A 23,475-nucleotide genomic window follows, 5' to 3' on the forward strand; every position below is an offset into this window, starting at 1 on the left:
AAAGCTGCCTTTGTATGGTTGGGAGAGGTGGGACACCAGTCCTTAAAAGGAATTTGTATTCTTGTGTAAGGATGAGCCTCAATTTCTCCAGTGGTGTTTGCTCCCAAACCCCAGGTTAGCATCTTAAGGGTCTGAAAGAAAGGGAGGATGGCCAAGCAAGACCTTGGAGCCTCTTCCCAGCCCAGCTGCTTTCTGCAGGTGGCTGCTCCGCTGGGTTACAATCCACATGGAAGGCAGGCGGGAGGAGGTCTGACACACTCTCGAGTGGGCAGTGCCCTTGAATCCAGCAACAGGCTCTGGTGAACAGCTAGCTTCCTCTTCAAGGCAACACACGGGCAGGAATGACTGAAACTTCCCTATCTCCCAAGTAGGGACGGGATCTGTGCCAGGCAGAAATAGGTTTGTCTTTGTACCTGGGAGGTGAATGCTGGGGTCATCCCTATGACCCAGAGGAATAAAACCGAGTTCTGGTATCTCTTCTAACCCTCAAAAAAGGCATTTACTGGCCCTGCTATTCCCAGGAGCTTGTTTAGGAGAAAATGGAGGTGTATAAACATTTCCCAGATCCCTAGGTTCCATCTGATCTGTTGTAAAGGGCTTCTAAAAAGTGAGTAAAGAAAACCCCGGCTTCAGCCTCCAAATTGTGCAGTTAAAAGTTTCTTCATACTACATGGCCCTCCCAATAAACTAGGAAAAAGAATGAAAAAAACAAGTCAAGGATTTCAGTATAGATATAATTTTAATATTTAATTTAAAATAAAAATCAAAGCTGGATTGGTTTGGAAGAAAATATCTGATTTGCAGAGAATATGTTTAAATCACAAAAATCACAAGTCCTTGGTGAGAACAGCCTTCTTCTCCCAGGCTCCTCACAGAGCCTGCTTAGGAGGGGAGGTGAATCATCTCCCTTAGTTTTCCCCACCAGGGCTTGGCTCTCCCCAAAACCCAAAGAAGGAATAAACCCTGCTTTCCCTCTTCCCATTTCTACCAAGAGTCTGCCTCTAGACCGTTAGGAGACCCTGCATCAGGTCCAAGTCTCTGAGATGAGGGTCCTTCAGTTCCTCATTGAGGATGGGCACATCTGGTCAGAGAAGTCACAAGAAAGGATCTGCAGGGAGGGACTGAAATCTTTGCTTTTCTTTCTCTCTTTTAAAGATTTTATTTATTTATTTCTAGAGAGAGGGGAGGGGAGGGAGAGAGAAAGAGGAGAGAAATATCAATGTATGAGAGAAACACTGATCAGTTGCCTCTTGAACACTCCCAGCTGGGGGCCTGACCCACAATCCAGGCATGCGCCCTGACTAGGAATTGAGCCATCAACAGTTCACGTTGTGGACTGATACCAAACCCACTGAACCATACTAGTAACAACTGAAATCTCTGCTTTTCAACTTGTGTAGACAGTTGTCAGCATTCTCAGATAAACATATCCAGTCACAGAGGGAGGGGGAAGGATGGAAACCCTGAGCAGAACCAGGCCCCACCACCTGATCATGGCACTACCAGAGTCCCTCTCCCAGAAGCTCCCCCACAGAGAAGCCAGTAGCTCTCTTCACCAGTCACTGGGGCCAGAGGAAAGGCTGAGGGCCCTGGATGGGAAAAGGCTGGACCTTGGAGAGGTATGAATGTGTGGGTATAAAAGGCAAGAAGAGCATCCTTACTCCTCACCATGGCTAAGGCAGAGAGCAAATAAGGAATTTAGGGATGGTAAAAATGGAAAAGGGGAGGAGAAAGGGTCTCCTGGATCCACTTGCTTGAGAAAGACAAAAAAACAGGACTGGAGGTGGGTGGGGACTGCCACACAGGCCCCACGACTGTGCAAAGAGGAGCATCGAGGAGAAGGCAGAGCCACGCCAGCGTGTCCATTACCCAGAACGTCCCCCTCACCCTGCTCCAGAGTGGGAGGAAAGCAAGTTGCAGGAGTTACGGACGCAGAATCACCTAGGGTACTTCCCTGAGCCTGAGGGTTAAGGACTAAAGAAATAAAGCTTTACATACATGGCAATTTCTCTCCCCTCCTGTCCTGCCCAATTCCCCTCACCTACGTGCTGACCATTCTGCCACTGTGAGGGAGAAGAGGGAGGGCTCGGCACTCACGTGCTCAGGTGGCTTAAGAAAATACCCGCTCCTGAAGAGGAAAAGGAAAGTCTGTACTGCCTTAGTGCTGCTACCCTTTTACCACCATCACTCACTCCCCTCCCTGTCTCAGGTCTAAATGATTCGGTCCTCCCCAGGAATGAGGAACCTGAGGCAGGGCAGAGTAGGGCTGGCCAAGACAGGCCTCGAACTGGGGTTTCTGGGCCCTTGCGGACCACAGGCTAACAGGAGCTGGTCTGCAGGTTGCTCTCCGTAAGCAATGATGCGATGGAGGAAGGATCATACACACGGTCGAATTCCTCATCTGAGCTCAGCCCTTCGTGTTGGAGGGTTGACTCAGCAGCTGAGCGAGAAGCTTTGCGCCTGAGTCAGAGAAAGGAATACTAGTAATGGAGGTAGAAAAATTTAGACAGCCGTCCTTTTCATGCTAGAGACTTCCAATTCTTCTAAGACCTAAAGTTACTTGCAAGATCCCCCACTAATTAGAGATTTGAGGAGATGGGGTATAGAATGGGGGCTGAGATACTAAAAGGTAATCAATCGTATTGGCTTCCAGCCAGGAAGAAGTGACTTTGAAGTCCCATCTGAGAGATCCTCCTCAGGGGGACTTCGGCCTGCAAGGTCCCCTGGGGGCCACCATAGGATGGAAAGAATGAGTCGTTTGGGCTGCAATCTTGTTGCTCCAGTGGGAAAAGGGGTGGCGTTTCCCTCTAGTGGAGGGTGCCCCAGCCCCTCTCCTACAGGGATTTTATTGGGGCTGGGAAGTGCAGGGGGACACAGCACAAGTGCATAGCTTATCAATCAATGTCCAATAGGCTAAAGGCATAAAAAACTAACACCATCTATAGATAACAATTAAAGAAACACAAAAATCTTTTCAGGATGGTGTCTGCGAGGCATGCAGGCACCAGGCAGCTGTAAAGGCCTATGTCATGAAGGAGGGGGTTTCACTCCTTATGCCTTGAACTCAAGCATCTTGGTTATACTAACAGTGCTTATCGTTGAGCAGAGCCGGCTTCAGGGGACAAAAATGTACATTTCAGGCCTGACTCCCACGGGACCCTCAATGTTAGAATCGAGTCATGTCTGCCACCTGTGTTACCACCTGGTTTTCCATGTTTCCCTCGATTCTGGGACTTACTAGCCCCTTTCAGAGCCTGCTCTCATGGGGCTACAACCTCCAAAACCACACCAAGCAGTCCCCAACATCCTCCTCTCTGTGAATATCAACCTGGACTGCTCATCCCCCTCCTGCTCCACTGTCCTGAGGGGGCAGGGGCAGGGGCAGAAAAACAGCCCATACCAGGAGTCCTTCTCCAGAGCTTTGATCCGGGCTTGGAGCTGTTCATTGACCTCATGCTGCTCCTCCAGCTCACGCTGGGCCTTCTTCCTCAGGCTGTCCAGTCGCTCAATTTCCTCTTCTGCTTCATCCACCTGCCGCTTCAAAGCCTTCACCCTCAGGCTTAGCTGGGCAGGGTATCAAGGCCCCACATTAGAAAAGTATCTGCTGCCACCATGGCCTGGGATCCTCCCCTGTAGCAATCTTGACAAGGGATCACTTCCCCTAGAAAAATGTTGACCATGGGCCAGTTCCCTAACCTCATAGGTTTGTCTTGGGATTAAATTAATTTATACATGTGTAGCACTTAAGAAAGAGGAGCTAGCACATCACAGGCACTCACTACATGTGCTTCCTATGACTCCTCTAATCCAGTCCTTTCAGTCAAGTCTCTGACTTACACAAGGAAAGTCTAAGTCTGAAAGACCTATGAGGTAGGTGAAGCCAACCTTGGCCTTCAAGCAAATGCAGTATGTATAGGTCAAATGGTTGCTTGGGCCCAGCGGTAGCCTTACCTGGTCTTTCTGGTCATTGACATGCTGCCGCTCGTCATCAATCTGGATGGACAGCTCTTTAACCCTCCGCTCCAGTTTTCGGTTGGTGGACTGCAGGGCTGTCTTCTCCCTGAGATGGTAGAATAGGGACATGTCTGTGGCTGCCACTATTTCTACAGGAAACCCTACTTGGCCTCCAGTGCCTCCAAAACCTCTCTCAGTCATGAGCCCCACAGTCAGACTGGGAAGCATCCAGGGCAAATCCAAAGAACCGGAGACAAACATCACTCATATTTTAGAATTTCTGTAACTCTCTCTCTGCTCTCTGTCAAGAGGGACGTTCTCCAGGTTGAAGGTCAGGCCCGGTTGGCCATGTCTGAGGTGGATGATGGAAGGTGCCCCAGCGGCGGGTGGCCAGAGGCAGAGAGGAAACACGGGCTCATCTCACCTTTCTTCAGCCTGCAGCCGCTCCTGCAACTCCCGATTCTGGGATTCAAGCTGAGAGAGGCTGCTATTGGGCTTCTGGAAGCCTTCTGAGCTGGCCAACCGGCTCTTCAGGTCCTTGTTCTGGCGGGGACAGGAAGCCTCCACAGTTAGCACCCTTCATCTGGCCCCTTCCATGGTCATTCTGCCCACCTCCTGTGACCAGTCCCCAAGACTCCCCACTGCTTCCCCTTACCTGTCTCTCCAGGGAGATTTTGTCACACTCCAGGTCCTGCCGAGCGGACCTCTCCTGCATGAGCTCCGTCCGCAGCTGGTCTACCTAGGGGATGGGTGAGAGGAACCAGACTTGGGGGGAGCTGACAATAAACCATCAAGCTGAACCAAGTGAGGCAGAATAACCATAGGATGCTCTCTGAACCCTGAAACCAAAAAGTTCCCAGGTAACTAAGAAATCACAGTTCATTCAATGGGAGGAGCCACAGAATTTCAGTAGGGTCTCCTCAGTCCCACCAGGAACTAACATCCGTTCTGGATGGAAGCAGCCCAGACCCAGGTCAGAGACTAGCCCAGGTCACCAGGGTTGCCTCCTCCACTCAAATTCCTGGCTTCTCTCCACCTGAGGAAACCTGCCAACCCTTCCCAAAGTAGGGGAGACCCTGAAGCAAAGCCAGCCATGCACAGGTCTGTGGCCAGAACTCCCCAGACTGTGTAAGCTGGAAGATGGCATTGTTTCTGAGAGTGCCCAGAGACTCTGTCATCAGGGGCAGATGCAGCTGTGGGGTAAGGAAGGGGTTACCTGGTCCCGGCCACGATTCACCCTGTCAGTCAGCAGCTCCACAGTGTTCCTTTCCTCATCTAACTCTGCCTCCAGCCGGGTGACTTTTTCCTGTGGAGGAAGGTCAACAGGTTAATTCTACCCCAAATGCTGGACACCAGAATGCCCAACTCTAATCAGGACCCTCTCAAAGACAGGTCTCCGGACTCTTCTCTCTCGCACATCCCCGTCACCTGTTGGTCCTTGCCTCTGCCTAGAGCCACCACGGAGCTTGTGCCTTCTGCTGACCAGGTGTGACAACGAGGGGAAAGAGTGGGGCCTGCACTCATCTTGGCCTTTTGGCAGAATGACACCCCCCCGAGTCTCTCTCTCCTCAGTGGGGCAGCCCTATTTCCCTAACAGGAAAACAGAGACACAGAAGTACCCAAGCCAGTGCTGAGCTGGAGAAAGCCAGACCCTGACGCACAGGGTACAGACTGGGGGAGCACACTCGAGCCAGGCAGTACCACACAGAGGCTCGGAGTGTGGGCTCAGGGCCAGCCAGCCTGGGTGTGCAAATCAGATACACCGCTTCCTAGCAGAGCGGCCATGGAGTTGCTTAACCTCTCTGTGTCTCAGTTTTTCTCACCTACAAAACGGAGAAAACAAGACTCCCTAACCCACAGGGGAATTCTGAGGATGAAATGAGTCTTAAGTGTTCAGCACAGAGCGCAATACAAAAGCGTTTGCTGCTGCTGCGATTGCTATTATTGTTACTACTATTGGCACAGACAGTAAACTGAAGACCACTGCTTACTCTCAAGGGGAGAGGCTGTTGCTGGGCACTGCTGCCTGCAGAAACCTCAGGACTCAAAGGTCAATGTTACCATATTTTCCAAATGCATTAAAAAAAGCCAGATCCAAATCTTTGTGTGACGTCTATAAGTTTCTAAACATTGGCATTTAATTCAAAGTTCTTTAAGACGCTGCAGTCATGTACAAAGGACCCACGGACAAGGCCGGTGGGGTGGGGACTGTCTTTGGGAGCAGAGGTTGGAAAGGACTGGGAGAGCAAGGGGTGGGGAATGGAGAAAACAGTAACTGAACAACAAAAAATAAAAGAATAGAATAAATAAAATAGTAACATTAAAACCTCAAAAAAAAAAAAAAAGAGAGAGAAACACTGTAGTCAAATAAAATCCATTAGCTGTGAGCTGCCAGTTTGTGATCCCTCGCAGAGAAGAAAGCTCGGAGTGTCCTGGCTCCTTTGCCCACAGAAGCCCCACCTGTCCCAGGGCCCAGGCCCCCACCCCCTCCCACCACCACAGGCCACCGCATAATGTCCCCACCTCAAGGCCCTTGAGTTGCCGGCTCCTGTCATCCTGGGAGCGCTTTTTGTTTTCTGCCTCTTGCTCCAGCTCCTGCAGCCGCTGTGCCAGCAGCTCCTTGTCCAGACGAGCTGTATCTCGATCGGCCTGGGAATCCTGCAGGGCCTGCCGCAGCCTCTGGGTCTGGGCAGAAGAGAAAATGCAACAGCTCAAAGAAGAAGGTGGAGATTGAGGGGACAAGCAGTCTGCTCCTCTGGGGAGAAACAGTTCACCACGGGCATTGTTTAGAATTGCCAGCACATGGTGATAATAAAAAGCAGATTGACTTTTAGGCCATTTTCTTTTTTTAAAAAAAGATTTTATTTATTTATCTTTAGAGGGGAAGGGAAGGAGAGAGGGAAAGAAGTATTAATGTAAGAATTGCCTCTCGTGTGTCCCCTGCTGGGAACGGGCCTGCAACCCAGGCATGTGCCCTGACTGGGACTCAAACCGCAATACTCTGGTTCGAAGGCCCACGCTCAATCCACTGAGCTACACCAGCCAAGGCTAGTCCATTTTCTTTATTGTTTAAAAATTCCCTGCACAAACTGGAACCACCTGAGGCGATTTCAGACTACTGATCCCCAAGGATGATGATTTAAATAGTACAAGATGCAGCTTGGGCACTGGAATTTTTAAAACTCTTCCCAGGTAGCTCTAATGTGCAGGTGAGTTTGAAATCCCTGCTCTATAGACAGTGTCTATATCTGGGGTGGACTATTCTCTCCCCTGACCCCCTTAGTATGTCACTCGAGGTTGTTAGACCTAAACCCAGGGCTCCCAGGATCCCTGGGCCACAGGTTTAGTTAAGAGGCAATGACCTTCATTCAAATCAAGGACACGGAGGTTTCCACCTTCCTGTCACTTAAGCACCTACCTCATCCTGAAGCCGGCTCAGCCCCCCAGAGGTCTTCTCAGCTTCACTGGCCCACTCCTTGGCCTGGCGCTGGGCATCTGCCACCTCCCGCCGGGCCTTTTCCTTGTAATCCTCCAGCTGGGCCTGAAGCTGCTGCAGGGCTTGCTTAGAGTCATCCCCGATGTGCTCCAGCTGAGACACACAGACACCCACCTCTTTAACACATACCTCTGCTCTTTCTCTGGGCCCAGGCTCCCAAGACTTGCCCAGAGCCTCCTTCCTGCGTCCTCTCTTGCTCAGTCCTGGGCCTAGGATCCTAGTATGGCTACTAGTAATGTCCAGATTGCCTGGGTTCAAATCCTGGCTCTACCACTTACTAACTGTGTGACCACAGGCAAGTTACTTATCCTTCTGGGTCTCAGTTCCCTATCTGTAAAATGGGATAATAATAGTACCTGTATTATAAAGTTGTTGGAAGAATTATATTAGTTAATTATGCAAAGTACTTACAACAATGCCTGACACAAAGTAAACTTTAAATGACCTTATTTCAGCAAATCCAAAATACTAATGATTATAAGGTATACCACTAAGAAAAATTTGCCAGTTGAAATGCAATATATCATCAATTATAAGCCAAAACTCAACTTCAGGGATGATAAAATGTACATTTCAGAACGGATGAACTACACTAAGTGTTTGCTATAGAAGCAGGAGATTAGGAAGACAACTTTAGCTGAAAACAAGCAATTTCTTTCTTTTTCCCTTTTCCTTCCCCAACCCCAAATATAAAATCCTCCCATTGAGGATTCTTACATTTAAGTCTTACTGATTTCTAAGGGAAAACTCCAGGAGATATTTCCAAGAATCAAAACAATGAGGGAATAGGATATTGGGGAAGGGAAAAAGCACCACGGGGAGGGAGGAAGGATGCCACTCTTGGAAGACCTGACCCTGGTCTCCCCGACAGGGCAGATGTGCTGGAGGACAGTAAACAGCACACGTTCTGACCCGCATCCACCCGTCTCCCCAGGCAAGCTTCCGAACGGGCCGGGCCTCTTCAGGAGCCCAGGTCGCCCCATGTCACACCTCCTTGTTCAGTCGGTCCACAGTCCTGTCCAGCAAGCGTTTCTGCTCTTCCAGCTCAGCCTTGCCCCGCCGCAGCACCTCCCGCTGCTTTGCCTCCTCCTCAAGCGCCCGGTTCAGCGCCTGCTGCTCCTGCCCCATGCGGGCCAGCCCCCGCTGGGCCTCGTCCAGCCGTACTTCCAGTGCCCGCTTGGCTGCTGCCAGGCTCCCTTCCTCTTCCTGAGCTGCATTCAGGGCCTCCTCTAGCCGCTGCTTCTCTGCCTAGGATGGGGGTTGGACCGAGGGAAGGCAAAGCTTGAGCTCTAGCCATTTGGAGGTGAGTAGATGGGAGAGACGAGGCAGAAAAGGGTGAGCAATGAAAACAGGCTCAGAGGAAGTAGCAAAAAAATTAAGACAGAGAACATGCAAAAGTTGGGAGATAAGAGACAAAAATACCAGTGCAAAGCCTGGGACATTCATACCAAAGCACACTCTGGGAAATAAATCCAAGGTGAAGAGAGGGTTTGGAGGCAAACAGAAGCACAGTAAAGGCAAAATAAAAGTGATGGCTGAGTATTTAGCCATCAGGACTAGAGGAGAAGGTCTGGAGGAGCCGGTCTTGAAGTCACCAGAAGCACTGACCTCTAGCCGCTGCATCTTGTCCCGAAGCCGTGCCTCCGCCACTTCCCCACCCTCCGCCACGCCTCGAGCCTCCTTCAGCTGCTGCTCCAGACCCAGGATGCGCCGTCGGAATTCGTCATTTTCCTCCTGGGTCTCCCGAAGCGTCGTTTCCACTGTTGTCCGACGCTGCCCCAGCACTGCTGCCTCTGCCTCCGCTGCCATCTGAGCCTGCGGCCGTTCAGAGTGGCGGCTCAGACCCCAGGGCTCAAGCTTCCCAACCACTCCCGGGAAAACCACCCCCCAAAAGAGGCCACACAGACTGGACTTAAAATGGGGTAGTGCCACCAACCACAGGCTTCCCTGAGAACCCCACCCCTACAGAGATGCAGTAGGTGTCACCAGGTACAGCCCAGCCTCCCCCTGTCAAATCCTGGCTGCTTTGACCACACACCTAGGACCAAGGATCTGGTCTGTACATACCCATGACAGGTAATTTTCCACGCCCTCTGGCTCCTCAGCCCTCCAGACCCCTCAGCCTCCACCTCCTAAGCCCTGTGCCCACTCCCCTTGCCTTGGAAGCCTCTTCACAGTCCTGTCTCAGTTGCTGGAGGGTCTTTTGCAGCTGAACATTCTGCTGTTCCAGGCCCCGGGCTCGATCAGCCTCGAGCCTCAGCTGCTTGTCCAATTCCCGCTCCCGCTGTCGCCCAGCCACCTCCTGGCTGTGCTGCTCTGCCTGCAGCTCCTTAAGTTCCTCTTGTGTCCGGCGCAGCTCCTAGAAGGGAAGGGGCATGGTGACAGGACAGAGGGCCAGCCTGGGACGCCAGAAGGAGGAGAAACAGAACTCTCCCACATTGTTGGAAGGAACGTAAAGTGGTGTGGCTACCTGGGAAATGGTGTGCGATTTCTCAAAAAGTTAACCATGGAGTTACCACATGACCCAGCAATTCTACTCCTTGGTATACGCTCAAGAGGACTGAAGACAGCCCAAGCAGAGGAGCCAGGTTGAGTGAATCAACCAATTGAATGTACAACTAGGAGGAACAACAAATTGATCTCTCTCCTCTCTATCTCATGCAAATCAATCAATAAAAAGTAAAAACAAAACAAGGAAAAACTTGTACATGAATGTTCATAGCAGCATTGCTCATTATAGCTAAAATGGAGGGATGACCCAATGACCCAACTGGCGAACAGATAAACAAAATGTGGTATATCCATATAGCGAGATATTACTCAGCCATAAACAATAAAGTACTGATAATTGCGACAACATGAGTAAATCCTGAATGATTTTATGCTAAGTGAAAGAAATTGGACATAAAAAAACCACGTTACAGGAGTCCGTGCAAATGTAACGTCCAGAATGGGCAAGCCCGCAGACAGAGAGCAGGTCAGTGGTTGCTGGGGGTGGGGAGGGGGGCTGCTCGTGGACGTGGGGATCTTCCTGTGGCGACGAAAGTGTCTTCTGATTCAACAGTGGTGGTGGCTGTACAGCTTTGTTAATATACTTAAAACCACCAACTCACATTCTTTATGAGTGAGTGTTATGGCATATGACATAAATCTCCATTAAAAAATTATGTGGTATGGATAAAAAAGGATTGGCTGTTTAAAAAAAAAGTTTGAAAACCAGCATACATGACCCAATAAATACTGGTGCTGCCCTGCTTCCATTTTTTAAAGAAGTTTAAATATGAATTCTGATTCTAATTCTTTAGTTCTTAGCTACTTCTGGAATTCATGAAGTTACCGTAATTTGTCTGAAAGGTAATATAATATAGTAAGTCTTCCACCTGAGAAACTAACAAGTAATTACAGGAAAAAGAGAAACAGCACAGTGTGTGGTCTAGATCACACCCAGTTAGTCTGTTTTCCTAATGTGCACTTTGTTTATTGGCTAAATATTTGACAAAACACACTTAGTGTGTGAGATAAACGGAACAGCAGTGACCACTTCTGTTAGAGCTACCATGCAGTAGCTTTATCCAGCGTAATGATCAACTGTGGTTGTTCAAACACATGTCCAGGCTCACTATGCAACCAACACAGTTAAGAGATTTCAGACTGTCCTTGATACTGGTTCACTTTGTACCAATATTTTCAATTAAATAGCTTAACATTTTAAGAGTGCTTTTGATTTCATAACCACCAAAGTATATTTGGTTAACATTTATTATGTTTTTCTCCACCAAATATTTTGTTGTAAGCGCAGGCTTTTCCATAGGTGGGAAATCATATAGAGCTGTATTTCTTCACTCATTTAAAAGTGTGATTGCCTTGATTACAATTAGGCAGTCTTTTGGCAAAGGCATGATAAATGAGCACTGATTAATTAACACTCGTTAACTGAGCACCTCCTACGAACAGCACTTGGAGCTGACACAGTCAGTCAGAGAAAGGGAGACCTAGAAGGGTGCTCGGGAGGCCACAAATGCCAGTTCTCTAAGATTCACGGAGATACGTTCTGAGTTTCTACAGCTCCCATGACAATTAGTTGTTTTTCTGTCCTTTACCAATTAAACCTAGAAACATGAAGAAATTATTTTTGTGTTCACTTCAATTTTATGCCCTTAACAATTTTAAGATATTCATGTATGATAAAGTATTGAATTCTGTGTCTAGACCCTATACTGTCTAAGCAGCCTTGAGATTACCACCTGACTTCCCATGCAGGTGCCCTGGCAACACCAGTGCATGCATCCCAGTCCGTGTGATGACGGTCCTCACTGTGAGTGAATAAACTGTCATTCTAACTGTGAACATTTGTTTGATAAGTGTAGTTAATAAGTATCCTCTGAGAGATAGAGCAACTCTTACGGGACCAAGTTAGGTTTCCAAGCTTGCAAAAAATGACTCTGGAGTCTCACAAATCCACCTAAAAGTCACTACCCATGAGGCCTCTTGGGAAGCGGGAAGCAGCCAGCAGCCTCTGGATATACTACTGAACCTGGCCATTGAGGGGCCTTTCCAATAGAAACCTCTGTACTCAAGAGACCAGCCCTCAGTCCTGCTGGATCAGAGACTGTGTGCTGGAGAGAGGTAAGACTGAGCAGGCAGCGTGAGGCCTACAAACCAAACAAGCAGGACTGACTTGTGCGGGGGGCCCTGTGCATAGGTGAGGCAGGCACCCACCACCCCAATCTGCTCTTCTCTCCCCCAGCTCCCAAATACCTTCTTGAGCTCCTCCACCTGGCGAGAATCTCCAGCAAAAGCTCGGGCCTGCCCTAATTCCCTTTGCAAGATCTCTATCTTCTCCCCAAGCTCCTCTTCCATCTCCTCCTTCTCCATCCGCAGCTGCAGCATTCTGAGCATGGCCATACAGGTGAATTAAAAGGGAAAAGGGACAGGGTCAGGCCACCTGCCTGGAGAGGTTAGCAGGACAATAAAAACCACCTCTCTGGAGGCTAATACACTGGGTACCCAGTCTTGGGCAAGGAAGGTGGATATAAAAAAGAGGCGACTGAGAAATGGGGGAGTAGAGAGCACAGCATGGGTGGAAAGGAAGCGGGATATGTGTAAGAATCATGGTTAAGTATTCCTGGGAGAAGGTCAAGGTCCTTACTCTTGCTTGGTGGCTCTAAGCTCCTCTTTATTCTTCTGGAACATGCTCTGCCAATGCCCTGTTTCCTCTGAGCTCTCCTCCAGCTCCCTCTGCAGGCCCCGCACCAGGGCCAACATCCTCTGCTTCTCAGCCTCTAATGCTGCGTGGTCCTGCAGAAGGGTGAGTCAGGGGACCAGGAGGCTCAGAGGGGAGAGCTCACTTCAAACCAAAGTACGAGTCTGCAGAAGGAGAGGCTCAGGCCCAGCGGCAACAGCTGCACCCCCCGACACCCGGTGGAACGTGGTTGGATGCTAACAGAAAGCTCTCCCCACAAGTCACAGTCCACCCCTCCGTCATCTACAGGAAGCCTTTCCCCATGATCTCCCCATGGGGTTAGATTACACACCCTCTGGTACTTCTGGCCTACACACCCTCCTCTGCCCTTGTAGGTTTCCCGACCAAGGTTTCATTACATCTCCCAAGTGTCTTTTAGGGGAAGTTCCAGTCATAACCATGAAAAGTCCGAAAATACAAAGACCTCAGGGAAGCCCCTTCCCAGCCGCACTCTGGTCACATGCCTGGGTTGCGTCTTGCACGCTCCTGCGGAGCTGCTCTGCATCTCTCTGGTACTGCTGCCGGACACTCTCCACCTCCTGGTCACGCGAGGCCACCTCCTCCTTGAGGGCCCCCTTCAGGGCAGTCAGCTCCCGCTCCCTCAGCCTCAGCTGCTCCTCTATCCGCTGTTTCCCCTCCAAGACCTCTTCAAGAAGTTCCCGGGTCTCTAACAGGTCCTGGGAAAGTTAAGGTGCCAGTACAGAGGTGACCACTTATTAAGAGCCACCTGTCTAGTCATTCATTCAGTCAGCCAATCAAAAACTATTTATTGAGCACCGTGTAATCTGTTAGGCATGGTACCAGGTGCTCTCTGCCCTCTAAGATGTCTTGTTAGGATAAAGGAAACCCACCATTCTGGGCTGCACTGGGTCTGTCTGAAAGCACTCCATGGGGTATTCCCCATACTTTGAAGATGTTCCAGCCAAAAGGAAGGAGAGGATGGGGTACCAAATGAAGCTCCCTACCTTCCTTAACACTTCCTTAGCAGGCTCAGGACCTTGGACCTTCTTTAGCTTGTCCTGCAGCTCTACCACCTGGGTCTCCAGCCCACGCCGGACCCTTTCACCCTGGTCCAGGAGGAGCTTCATGTTCTGGAGCCTAATAATTAGCAACAAACAACATTATTGAGCAATATGAGTCAGGCAGTTTGGTAAACACTTTATATATATTAATTCATTTAAATCTACTTCAAGCCTTCGTTCAAGTCTTGGCGAGCCCTCCCTGACTATGCTATTTAACACTGTGACCTGCTCCCCCACAACCTGGCCCTCCTGATCTCTGTAACTTTTCACATTTGATCCCTTTTCACATTTGAGAAATACACTTAAGAATGTTTATTGCTTATAGCCCTTTCCCCCTCACTGGAAGCCATGCTCCTGAAACGAAGCAGCACCCTTCATCTGCACGGTTCCCCACATACCCCAGGGAATCTAGATCAGTGCCTCACACACAGCCTTCATTGCAAAAACATCTGCCGGAAGAAAGACTGAATCCTCACAACAATCCTGTGAGGCAGGTACTATCAATCCCATTTTGCAGATAAAACCTGAGGTACAAAGGCAAACCAGGAAGCCTAACTCATGCACCATCACCATTACTGACGGAGAAGGTGAAGAGAGAGGTCCTATCTTTAAACCATCTGTCTGCCCCTTTCAGCTCTGGGAACTTCCTGTCTCCCTTGGCCTTGGGCAGCCTTTAACTCTAACCAGGCCCCGTGCGGCCTCACAGGCACCGCCATCCATCGCACTCACTCCTTGGAGCTCTGCTGGGCCTCCCCCACCCTCCTCTCCAGCAGCTCCTGCAGTCGGCTGCACTCTTCCGCCTTCTCCTCCAGGCGCCGCTCCAGCTCAGCCCGGAACGGCTCTATCTTCTGCCGTTTCTGGAAAAGGGAAAGAAAAGGAGATAGAGAATAGAGAGAGCCCGAGAAGGACCAGGAATAATGGGAATTCTAACATTTATTGACATTCACTCTACGACATGTACTATACTAGGAAACTTGGCAGATTATTTGCATTTAACCCTCATAATAAACCTTGGTATGTGTGATAGTTTAAAATATATCCACAAACTCTTTGACATTCCTTTCAAAAGGTGAAACCTCTCCCCTTAAGTATGGGCCATACTTAGGGACTTCTAACAAGTAGAAAAAGGGGGAAATGACATGTAGTTTCTGAGACTAGAAACTACAGGGATTGCAGCTCCCTCCTTACTTTCATCCCACTCACTCTGCGGAAAGGCAGCTGCCATATTGTGAGGGACACGCAAGCAGCCCTCCGAAGAGGTCCACACAGCATGGAACTGAGGCCTCCAACCAACAGCCATTGAAAAAGCCATTTTAGAAGTACATCCAATTCCAGTCAAGTCTCCCAATGAGTGCAGCCCCAGCTAGTCCCTCAACCAGAACCTCATGAAGACACTGAGCCAGAACTGCCCAGCTAAGCTGCTCCCAGGTTCTGGACTCCCAGACACTGGGAAGTTTGCATTAAGCTACTTAGTGTTGAGGTAATTTGCTACACAGTGACAGATAACTAATACAGTTCAATTACTATTCCTACTTTACAGTCAAGGAAACTGAAGCTTAGAACACTTAAGGAACTTACCCAAGATGTTACAAAGCCCACAGCTAAGGGTACCAGTTAGTTTCACTGGAAGCTCACCATGTAACTACTACACCACACTGCTTTCCAGGAAGCAAAAAGAGTTACAATTCAACACTTACTGAGCACCAACAACCCACAGGCAACAGCGTAAGAGCTGGAAGCAGGGGGAGTACTAGGCTTTAGGATAAGACTGACCTGAATTTTTCGATTTCTTCTCTGCAACTTACTATCTTGAGCAATTCACTTAACCTCTCTGATTTTCAATCTTTTCATCATGAAAAAAAAGTTCAGGATGCCTACTTCACAGGGTCACTATAATTATTACATAGTATCCAGGGCAGAACCTACCACAGAAATTATATCCAATAAACGACAGCTACTATTATCACCATCATTATTATGATGATTAAAAGAATTGAGGTACACATTTTTCTCAAGATTTATACATCCAATAAGTGGCAGAGCCAAGATAGGAATTGCAAAATAAAAAAGGGAATGAGAAGCAGCTGAACTCCTTATGAACGTGCTCCTCCTATCTAAACTCCAAAAGTCCTTGCCGGGACTAGCATGCGCTCTCGTCTCGCAGGACACTTGAGTGCTCCTTCCATCGCTTGGAGAAACCAGCTCAGGCCAAGGTTCTCTCCCCCTGTGGTTCTATATCCTCCCTGTGCCTCTAACCTCTCCTCACCTTCACCTCTTCATCCAGCTTTTGCTGTAGCTCATCCACTTTTCGGGTGAGTTCGCCCTGCCCTGCCAAGGCCTTATCAGAACCAGGAGAAGCCATCTGCCAGAGACATGGGGGAGGGAAGAGTCCACATTCAGATCCTGAAGCCCAAAAGGCCCTAACCCCTGACCCTTGCTCCCACTAGAAAAAGCCTACTCACCACTAAAGGCTGCATCTGCTCCAGCACCAAGCTGACCTTCCTCTTCACAGAGGTTTCACTTTCTGGGCTTCTGGAGAATAAAGAGACAGAAGCAAAGGTTAGTTTAGTGGAGGACAGAGGTAGCAGAGATGAGGGAAGTTAGGGTAAAGACTATGGAGGATGGAAAAGGAAGGAAAAGGAGTCCCCTGCTCACCCATCCCTCAGGATGCCGTAAATGGTGGCCTTCACATGGTCCACACTGTCTGGTGGCGGTGCCTCCTGCTGGTCTCGAAGAAGGTCTGGAGTTGATTTGAACTGCAAAAAAGTAAACCCAAAGAAATAGGAAAATGAAGCCAGTGGGGGGGTCAGATGGACCCAAAGTGGCAATCGGGAGAGAAGGCCCTTTGAGCACAGTGAACAAGCCTGAAGTGGGGTAAAGAGGCAGCACCAGTGAGGCCGGAGCCACAGACCAGAATTTCCTCAACAAGCAAATCTCAACCAGCTGTGAGCGGTGTCACAAGTAATTCTGCAATACTGACAGATACGTATTAGGGTTGGTAAATGACTTACTACTAGAATGGGCTTAACTTTGTCTCAGGGGAGAATCACTCCCCCACTTACTTGCATCCCTGAGTGGGAGACAAAGGTGGGAGTTTTGGCAAGAGAACCAGGAGGCTGCTCATATCCTCCAAGCCTGCCTTGTGCATGCTACAGACCTAGTGATGTAGTGACCAAGGCACAGTTAACGGCTGGGAAAGGACAAGTAACTGTCCGTGCTTGTGGATGGTGATTCTATAGGGCATTCCATTTCTTTTACAATGTTGCCCATGGAAATCCTGTCCATATGGATGGAAAAAATGGAAGACAACATGTAGAGACTTTCTACTCTCTGCTATTTGAACCAGCAAGGGGTCCCAGGGCTGGGGTTCAGGGCTGACAAGGGTCCAGGCTTTGGAAGCTCCGCTGTGCTCTGGTCTGACCTGCAGCAGGGCAGGGTCCTGTGTTCTCCCGCGTGGCTCCTCAAAACTCTGCAGGACCCAGTCCTGGGTCTGTCGGGAACGGCTAAAGCCACCGGGAGGGCTCTGGCTCGGTGCCAGTTGTTTCGAGCTGCCCATGTTGCTGTCACATTTTGTGCTGGGGCTCCAGTGACTGGAGGACAGGCGTTCCCGTTCCTCAACAGTGTCTCGTGGGAGCCGGTTGTCCAGGCTCTGGCTCCGCTTACGCTGTTCAGGAGGCAGTGAACGCATGCGGCGGCCGGTCCGGCCCCGGGCCTGGCCCCCACGGTGACTGTCAAACTTGTTGATGAGAGAGTCCACTGAAGACAGGGGAGCAGTGTCAATGGTGCTCCCTGGGGAAGCTCCTTGTGGGGCCAGCTCCAGCAAACTGGTGCTCCGGTTGCCTAGACCCGCATGGGCAGGGCCCGTCAGTGAGGCCTGGGACTGGGAGCGGAGAAGCCGACCGTTCCAGTGGGCCCCGGGCTCCTCATCAGACATGCTGTCCTGCAGGGGGCCAGAAAACTCCTTGGCCCGAGAGTAGGAGCTCTCAGGGAGATCTGAGTCAGAGCTCAGAGCTCCTGAGGCCCCTTGGTTGTTGGCCCCCTTGATTTGGACCCCAAAGGAGTCGCCACCCTTCTCTCCACTGTTAAGCACCACAAAGGGCTGTCCAGCGATGCCCTGCACACGCACGGCGACCCCGTAGGTATTGGCTCTTGCATCCTTAGCTGGGCGTCGCCCCCCATGACGCAGGGTGCCCATCTCTGTAGTGCCCACTGGCTCCGTGATGAAGCGAATCTGGACTCCGTGGTCTACAGGGCCCCGGGGCTCAGCCATGGTGAATGCTTGCTCCATGGGCAGGAGGGGTCCTAGGAAATGAAGAAAAGAGGGCAAACTGAGAAACTGGAAGCAGAAACACAGAAGTCTCCCCTGCCCAGCTTTGGTGAGGGTGATTGCCTTGTCTGTTACTTCTATGTACAACAGTGGTTCTCATACTCAATCTGAGCAGCAGAAGCATCCCCAGGACCTAGTAAAAGACAGACTGCTGGACCCCCCCCACCCTGCCAGAGTGTCTGAGTCAGTAGGTCTGAAGTGAGGCCTGAGGATTTCCATTTCTAACAAGCTCCCAGGTGCTGCTGATGGTGCTAGTGCAGGGACCTAATGACGCAGAAGAATCTATTTCCTCTGGTACATTCCTGGGAGCTTGGCTTTGTCAAGAGTTTAAAGATTTTGCTTGATCTTCACATGTACACACATACCACCACGTGTCACCCCGATCCCAGTCAAGGCAGAACCCAAGCTCTGCCTCTCAGACACCTCCATCTCAGTAGAGTAAAGGGGCCTCCACTCCCACAGCTCATGTCAAATACAGAAGACCCCCAAGTTATTCCATCCCATTTCTGGGAGGATACTCAAACTGACAGCAGTGATGCCTCTGGATTGGGGGAACTGAGGGCTAGGGACAGGGATGAGGAAGTGACTGGCTTTCTCTTGTGCATCTTGTTGTCCCTTTTGAATTTGGAACCATGCAGATGTATTGCCTATTCAAGAAAAAGATGTAAATGATGAGTAAAAGTGCCAGTCCAGGGGCCCCAGGACAGGAAGACTTGCCCCTGAGGACCAGAGCCAAGACCACCCACAGGCCAGCTCCCCAGGACCACATTGCCCAAGCCCAGTGTCAGCAAATGGAATGTGTGGCAGGTGTGCTCTGACTCCAAGAACTTGGCAGAGAGTGGTTCTCCTCCAAGCAAATAAAAACTCAGCTTCTGCTAATCTCCACCAGAGCCTAGCACCAAACTGGAGGAGGAGCTTCTAACGTACCAGAGACACAAACATACTCAGCGCAACCTCCCTGGGGAGCTCTGGGACTGTGGGAGTGCTGGGAAGCCCAGGAAACTGGTGAGAGGGGAAGGTAGGGCCAAGCTCCAGGTGAGAAAGGGCCTGGTGGGAGTCTCCTGCTTGAGGAAGAACATTCCTAGCATTCCAGGCCCTTGCCTCCAGGGAGGGAGGAGCACCTTACTGGAAAGAACAAAACAAAACAAAAAACACCCCTTAATACCTTCTTCTATGGTTGAGGCTCCACAGAGAACACAATGAAAGCAAGGTACCTGCCTCTCAGGAGACAGCTCACCCAAACAGAATCTCAAGAGGTTCACATGAACACCTTAAAGCCCACCTATGAGCCCAAGAACACCTCTCTTCCACTATTTAGGCACTGGGGAAGACCTTAACCAAGTTCTAACTCAGATATGAAGAGCAGGCTATTTAGTTGGCAGGGCCCTATGTTGGAATTCAAGTAAGAAATGGAACCAGAAAAGATGCCACGAGACAAAGGGGTAAGTTTTCCAAACCACTCATTCAGTTGAAAAGGCTCAAGACTAGAGTCAGAATCTGGCTTGGAACTCTAGCTCTATTCTTCACCTGCTGTATTCAACCCTGGGCAAATCACAACTTTTCTGAGCCTCAGTTTCCTCATCTTTAAGATGGATATAATGATAATACCTCATGAGGTAACTACCTGTGGGAATTAGACAAAAATTACATGGTTATATGCAACTGTAAAAAATGATCATTATACACAATATTTTTGCACTTTATTTACTGAGGATATATTTTAATAAAAATGACAAGATATTAAATATGAATGTAGCTAGCAGTGTACATCTGCCACAAAGCTGACAACACGCTACCCTGCAAAGTCACTGCTACTTTCAACAGGACCTGCCCAGCTTCATCTGGTTCACAGAAGGATGTCACCTCCTCAGAGAAGCCTTCCCCAACCACTCCTCACAAATTAGGTCAGAACCACGTGATATGCTGTACGGCTGTCCTTCAGTGAGCCTGCCTTAGCTTATTTCTATGTATTTATCACAGTGATAACTTGTTTCCTGTCTCCCCCACTAGATTATAAGCTCCTAGAGGATAAAAGACAGCGCATGCATAGCTTTCCGCTGACTCCTGTGTCCCCAGGACCTGCCACATGGTAGATGTGGATAAATACTTGTTAAACGTTGTATCTTGAACCAAGGCAGCCTTGCACAGCAGTAGAGAGGTTTGCCCAGAGTCCTCATAGCCATTTCTCATTTGCCCTAGTAACCAGACCTCTTCCTGGCCTGGACTCCTAGCCGTACTCAGTCAATTTTGGAACCAGATGTGCCTAGACTGCCAGCTCTCAGAAGTCACATTATTTATTCATGATGCAGCTCTATGCTGTCGGTATATCTACTGATCTTCAAGATCCAGGTCAAGAGGTTCCCAGACTTGGCTCAGCTGATTACACAGCCCCTTGCTCACCCAAGAGCACTAAGTTGTTCAGAGGCAGCCTTGATTGTACCCTTAGGACCCGGTGACTCCCTAACCTCAACCACCTTCGGTCCCAGGACATGTAGGTCAGGGGCCAGGAGGGCTGAAGAAATCTTTAGGGTGGGTCAGAAAACAGAGTTCTAAATGATTCAACATGGAAAACCCGAAACCTATCCGCCTTTGGTTACAGAGGACAGTGGGGCGGGGCTGGGGAGCAGGACAGCTCCAAGGCCGTCCTTGCGTAAGTCCCAGAGGCAGGTAAACAGCGATCCAGCATCAGGCAACATGGAGTCCAGAGCCTTTACTCTCACCGGATGCCTGACCCTGCTTTTCCCTCCCCTGGAATGTGCCCAAGGCACTGCTCACCAACTGTGCTCTGGAAAGAGACTGGGCCACAAGTTAATTCTGCTCCATCGGTCTGCCTCTACCATTCCTGCCCCCAAGGAGGGGGAAGACACTGAACCTAGACCTAACAGCCACTTGTCCCTGAGTTACTCATTAGCCTGCCCTGCCCCAATTCCATCAACTCTGGCCCAGCCATACTGTCTGGCTCCCAACTGGGAGTGACAAGTTCTCTGTACTCCTGGCAGGAAGTAGGGGTGGGATGTTTTGGGGTGTCCAGAAGAACGGATATGCCAGGACTGCAGAATATGCTAATGCTACATAACTGGCAGATTTAGAAAATAGGAGAACTAGAATAGAGATTAGACTCCCCTCAGAGGCAATAAGCAAATGGTCCAAATACAAAAAGACAGCTCAGTGACCTTGATCATTCAGCTCCTATTTCCTCATAGTTACAGGGATAAGAAAGTTCCCTGTGGATCCAAAAAGAACCCCTCAAGTAGATTCTGGGCTACATCACTGAAAAAAAAAAAAAAAAAGCCGAAACCTGAGAGCCAGGCTAGAGCTGCTTGGCCAGTGGGGGAAAAAACACAATGAGGAACTGGGCCCCTGCAAACTGGCTGGACTGGTTTGAGAAGCAAGGGGGAGGGGAGGGCCAGGGACACTCCACTGGCAGCTAGTAAAGCAGAGATATTCCATACCACAGTGGAGGCTGAGGGGCAAAGATATGGGCAGGGACTGTCTAGTCTAGATGCCAAGGCCAAGGCTCTGAAAGAGGCAGAAGGTAGAGAGGGAACAGGTGGGAGGAGCAGATGCGCAAAGAACCTGGCAAGTGACTGACCAGTCTGTGGCAGGAAGACTCTACTCCTCCCTCTCAAGTTCTCAAAGATGCATTCCTGATCCCACACTTACCTGGGCCACCTCCCTGGACCTTAACTCCCCTCCCCCACAGAAAGGAAAGCAGCCCTAGCCCCTCCTCGCCTCCCACAGAGGTGAAGGCATGCAGGTCAGCCTGGGAAAGGCAGGAAGGGCTCTAGGAAGCCAGAATCCTCTTAGGATCAGACAAATCTCTGGATTAGCAGTCCCCTAGTGCCAGCCCCCCACTCCCAAATATCCAGGATGAAAGAAGAGGTGCAGAGGCAGGTGCAGGCAGCCAGTGGACAAGGTAGCGGTTGCTAATTACTCCCCAGTTACAACTTTCCTCAGGCAGGGCATCAAAGGGGCCAAGCTAAGGCTGGCTCTTAAGTGCCCAGGGCAAGGGAATCTGCCTCAGAAGTCTTGTTGAGCCCCAGTGTGCACCAATCATCCAGCAGGAGACTTGGAGGTGCTAACTCCCCTAGTCTTGTGGTCTCCTGACGAGTGCTGCCTATTTCCTGCATCGCTAGTGCCTGCTGCTAGTCTGACAGCCAACAGGGTCTAGGAATCAGGGATGCCTGGCAGGGGCGGGGGGTAGCGGTTCAGGGAGTAATGGGGATCTTCTGAGAGGCATCGAGGAAATCGATTAGGCTCCCAACTATCACCCAATGGCCTTGTCTAACAGCAGAGAAGAAAGTACCTGTGCTTGGGGGCAGTGTTTGACATTAGCCCCAGAAAGAGGCCTCCTAGGAAAGAAAGATTTCTAGATATCTTATAGGCCTAAGGGATCTTGCTTCCTCGTATCCCTATCTAGAGGAAGAAGAAAAAATTTCTCCCTAGCACGAAAGTAAAGAGGACAGAAACTGAAAGTCTTAAATAGTTTCACACCTAGCAAAGAGTTGCGGGGGCCCTCTTGTCCTGCCCCTCAGTGTTTCTTATTTGCGACTGTCTTCACCTGTAGGTGACTGGTTTGAGAAAGTTCCACACCTCCGAGCCATCTCAAAGCCAGCGAGAGGTGTCTGCGCCAGGTGGACTAGCAGTCCGAGGACAGGAACTCCAGGGAAACAGCACCTCTCCATATCCTCCCCCTTCATCTCTGAACCTGGCAGCAGTTCCCTTTGCCCGACTGAGACGAACTCCTTCCCACCACCCCAGACTCCCAGAGAAATTCTGCCCCTGGGACTGGCACCCGACCTCCAGAAAGATCCTGGCCCCGAAAAGCTGTCATGCCTTGGGAATAAACTTAGCCTCAGGTGCCCCTCACCTGGCACCTTCCCTGGCACCTGCTTCTAGCACCTTAGATTGGGAACCAGCTCCTGATCTGCACTCCCACCCCACCTTGACGTCCCCTCCTGCGGTCTCCAATTTAGCACCCGCGCCCGGTAGGGACGTATCACTGATCGCCGCGCCCCGAGCCCCGCGCTCCGCAGGGATACACCTGAGGGCCCGCTTGCCTCTCAGGCGCCCTTACCCCGCGCGGTTCACTCACCCCAGCCGGGCTCGGCGCTCCCGGGCTCGGGCAGAGGTGCACGCGCGGCTCCGGGCGCCCCCCCGGCGCCCCTCAGTCCGCGGGCGATCCCTCCGGCCGCCTCTCCCTCCCACCAACCTGTTACTCCCCTCCGCAGCTCCACCCCCATTGGCCATCCCCCGCCCGCCTTACCCTCCCTCCGGTTGGTCCGCATCCCGCGAGGGGCGGGGCCACGGCCGCTTGGACCCGGACCCGGGGTCGCCGGCCCCGGCGAGCTGGGGTGGGGGCGGTGTGCGGGCCGGGTCACGTGGCCGGGCGGGCGGGGCGGCAGGGGGAGGCCATCTTGCGGGCCACGCGACG

At 50.6% G+C, this 23,475-nt stretch overlaps 1 protein-coding gene across 1 annotated transcript; it reads right to left on the bottom strand.

Moving 5' to 3' along the window:
- Positions 1-1,676: 1,676 nt before the first annotated feature.
- Positions 1,677-23,251, bottom strand: CGN (cingulin). The gene is made up of 21 exons (XM_037060376.1): positions 23,137-23,251; positions 17,136-18,016; positions 16,370-16,470; positions 16,177-16,246; positions 15,981-16,076; positions 14,444-14,571; positions 13,658-13,790; positions 13,157-13,369; positions 12,600-12,748; positions 12,209-12,341; positions 9,609-9,809; positions 9,059-9,265; positions 8,441-8,698; positions 7,373-7,543; positions 6,478-6,639; positions 5,171-5,260; positions 4,610-4,693; positions 4,379-4,497; positions 3,952-4,060; positions 3,401-3,564; positions 1,677-2,460 (listed from the first exon to the last, which is right to left on the bottom strand). The coding sequence occupies exons 2-21, from the start codon at positions 18,000-18,002 to the stop codon at positions 2,319-2,321; spliced, it is 3,597 nt and encodes a 1,198-aa protein (XP_036916271.1). The 5' UTR covers positions 18,003-18,016; positions 23,137-23,251; the 3' UTR covers positions 1,677-2,318.
- Positions 23,252-23,475: the final 224 nt, after the last annotated feature.

The sequence above is a fragment of the Sturnira hondurensis genome, unplaced genomic scaffold, assembly GCF_014824575.4.
Source record: "Sturnira hondurensis isolate 20B ecotype Veracruz unplaced genomic scaffold, ASM1482457v3 Scaffold0011744, whole genome shotgun sequence".
NCBI classification, from domain to species: Eukaryota; Metazoa; Chordata; class Mammalia; order Chiroptera; family Phyllostomidae; genus Sturnira; species Sturnira hondurensis.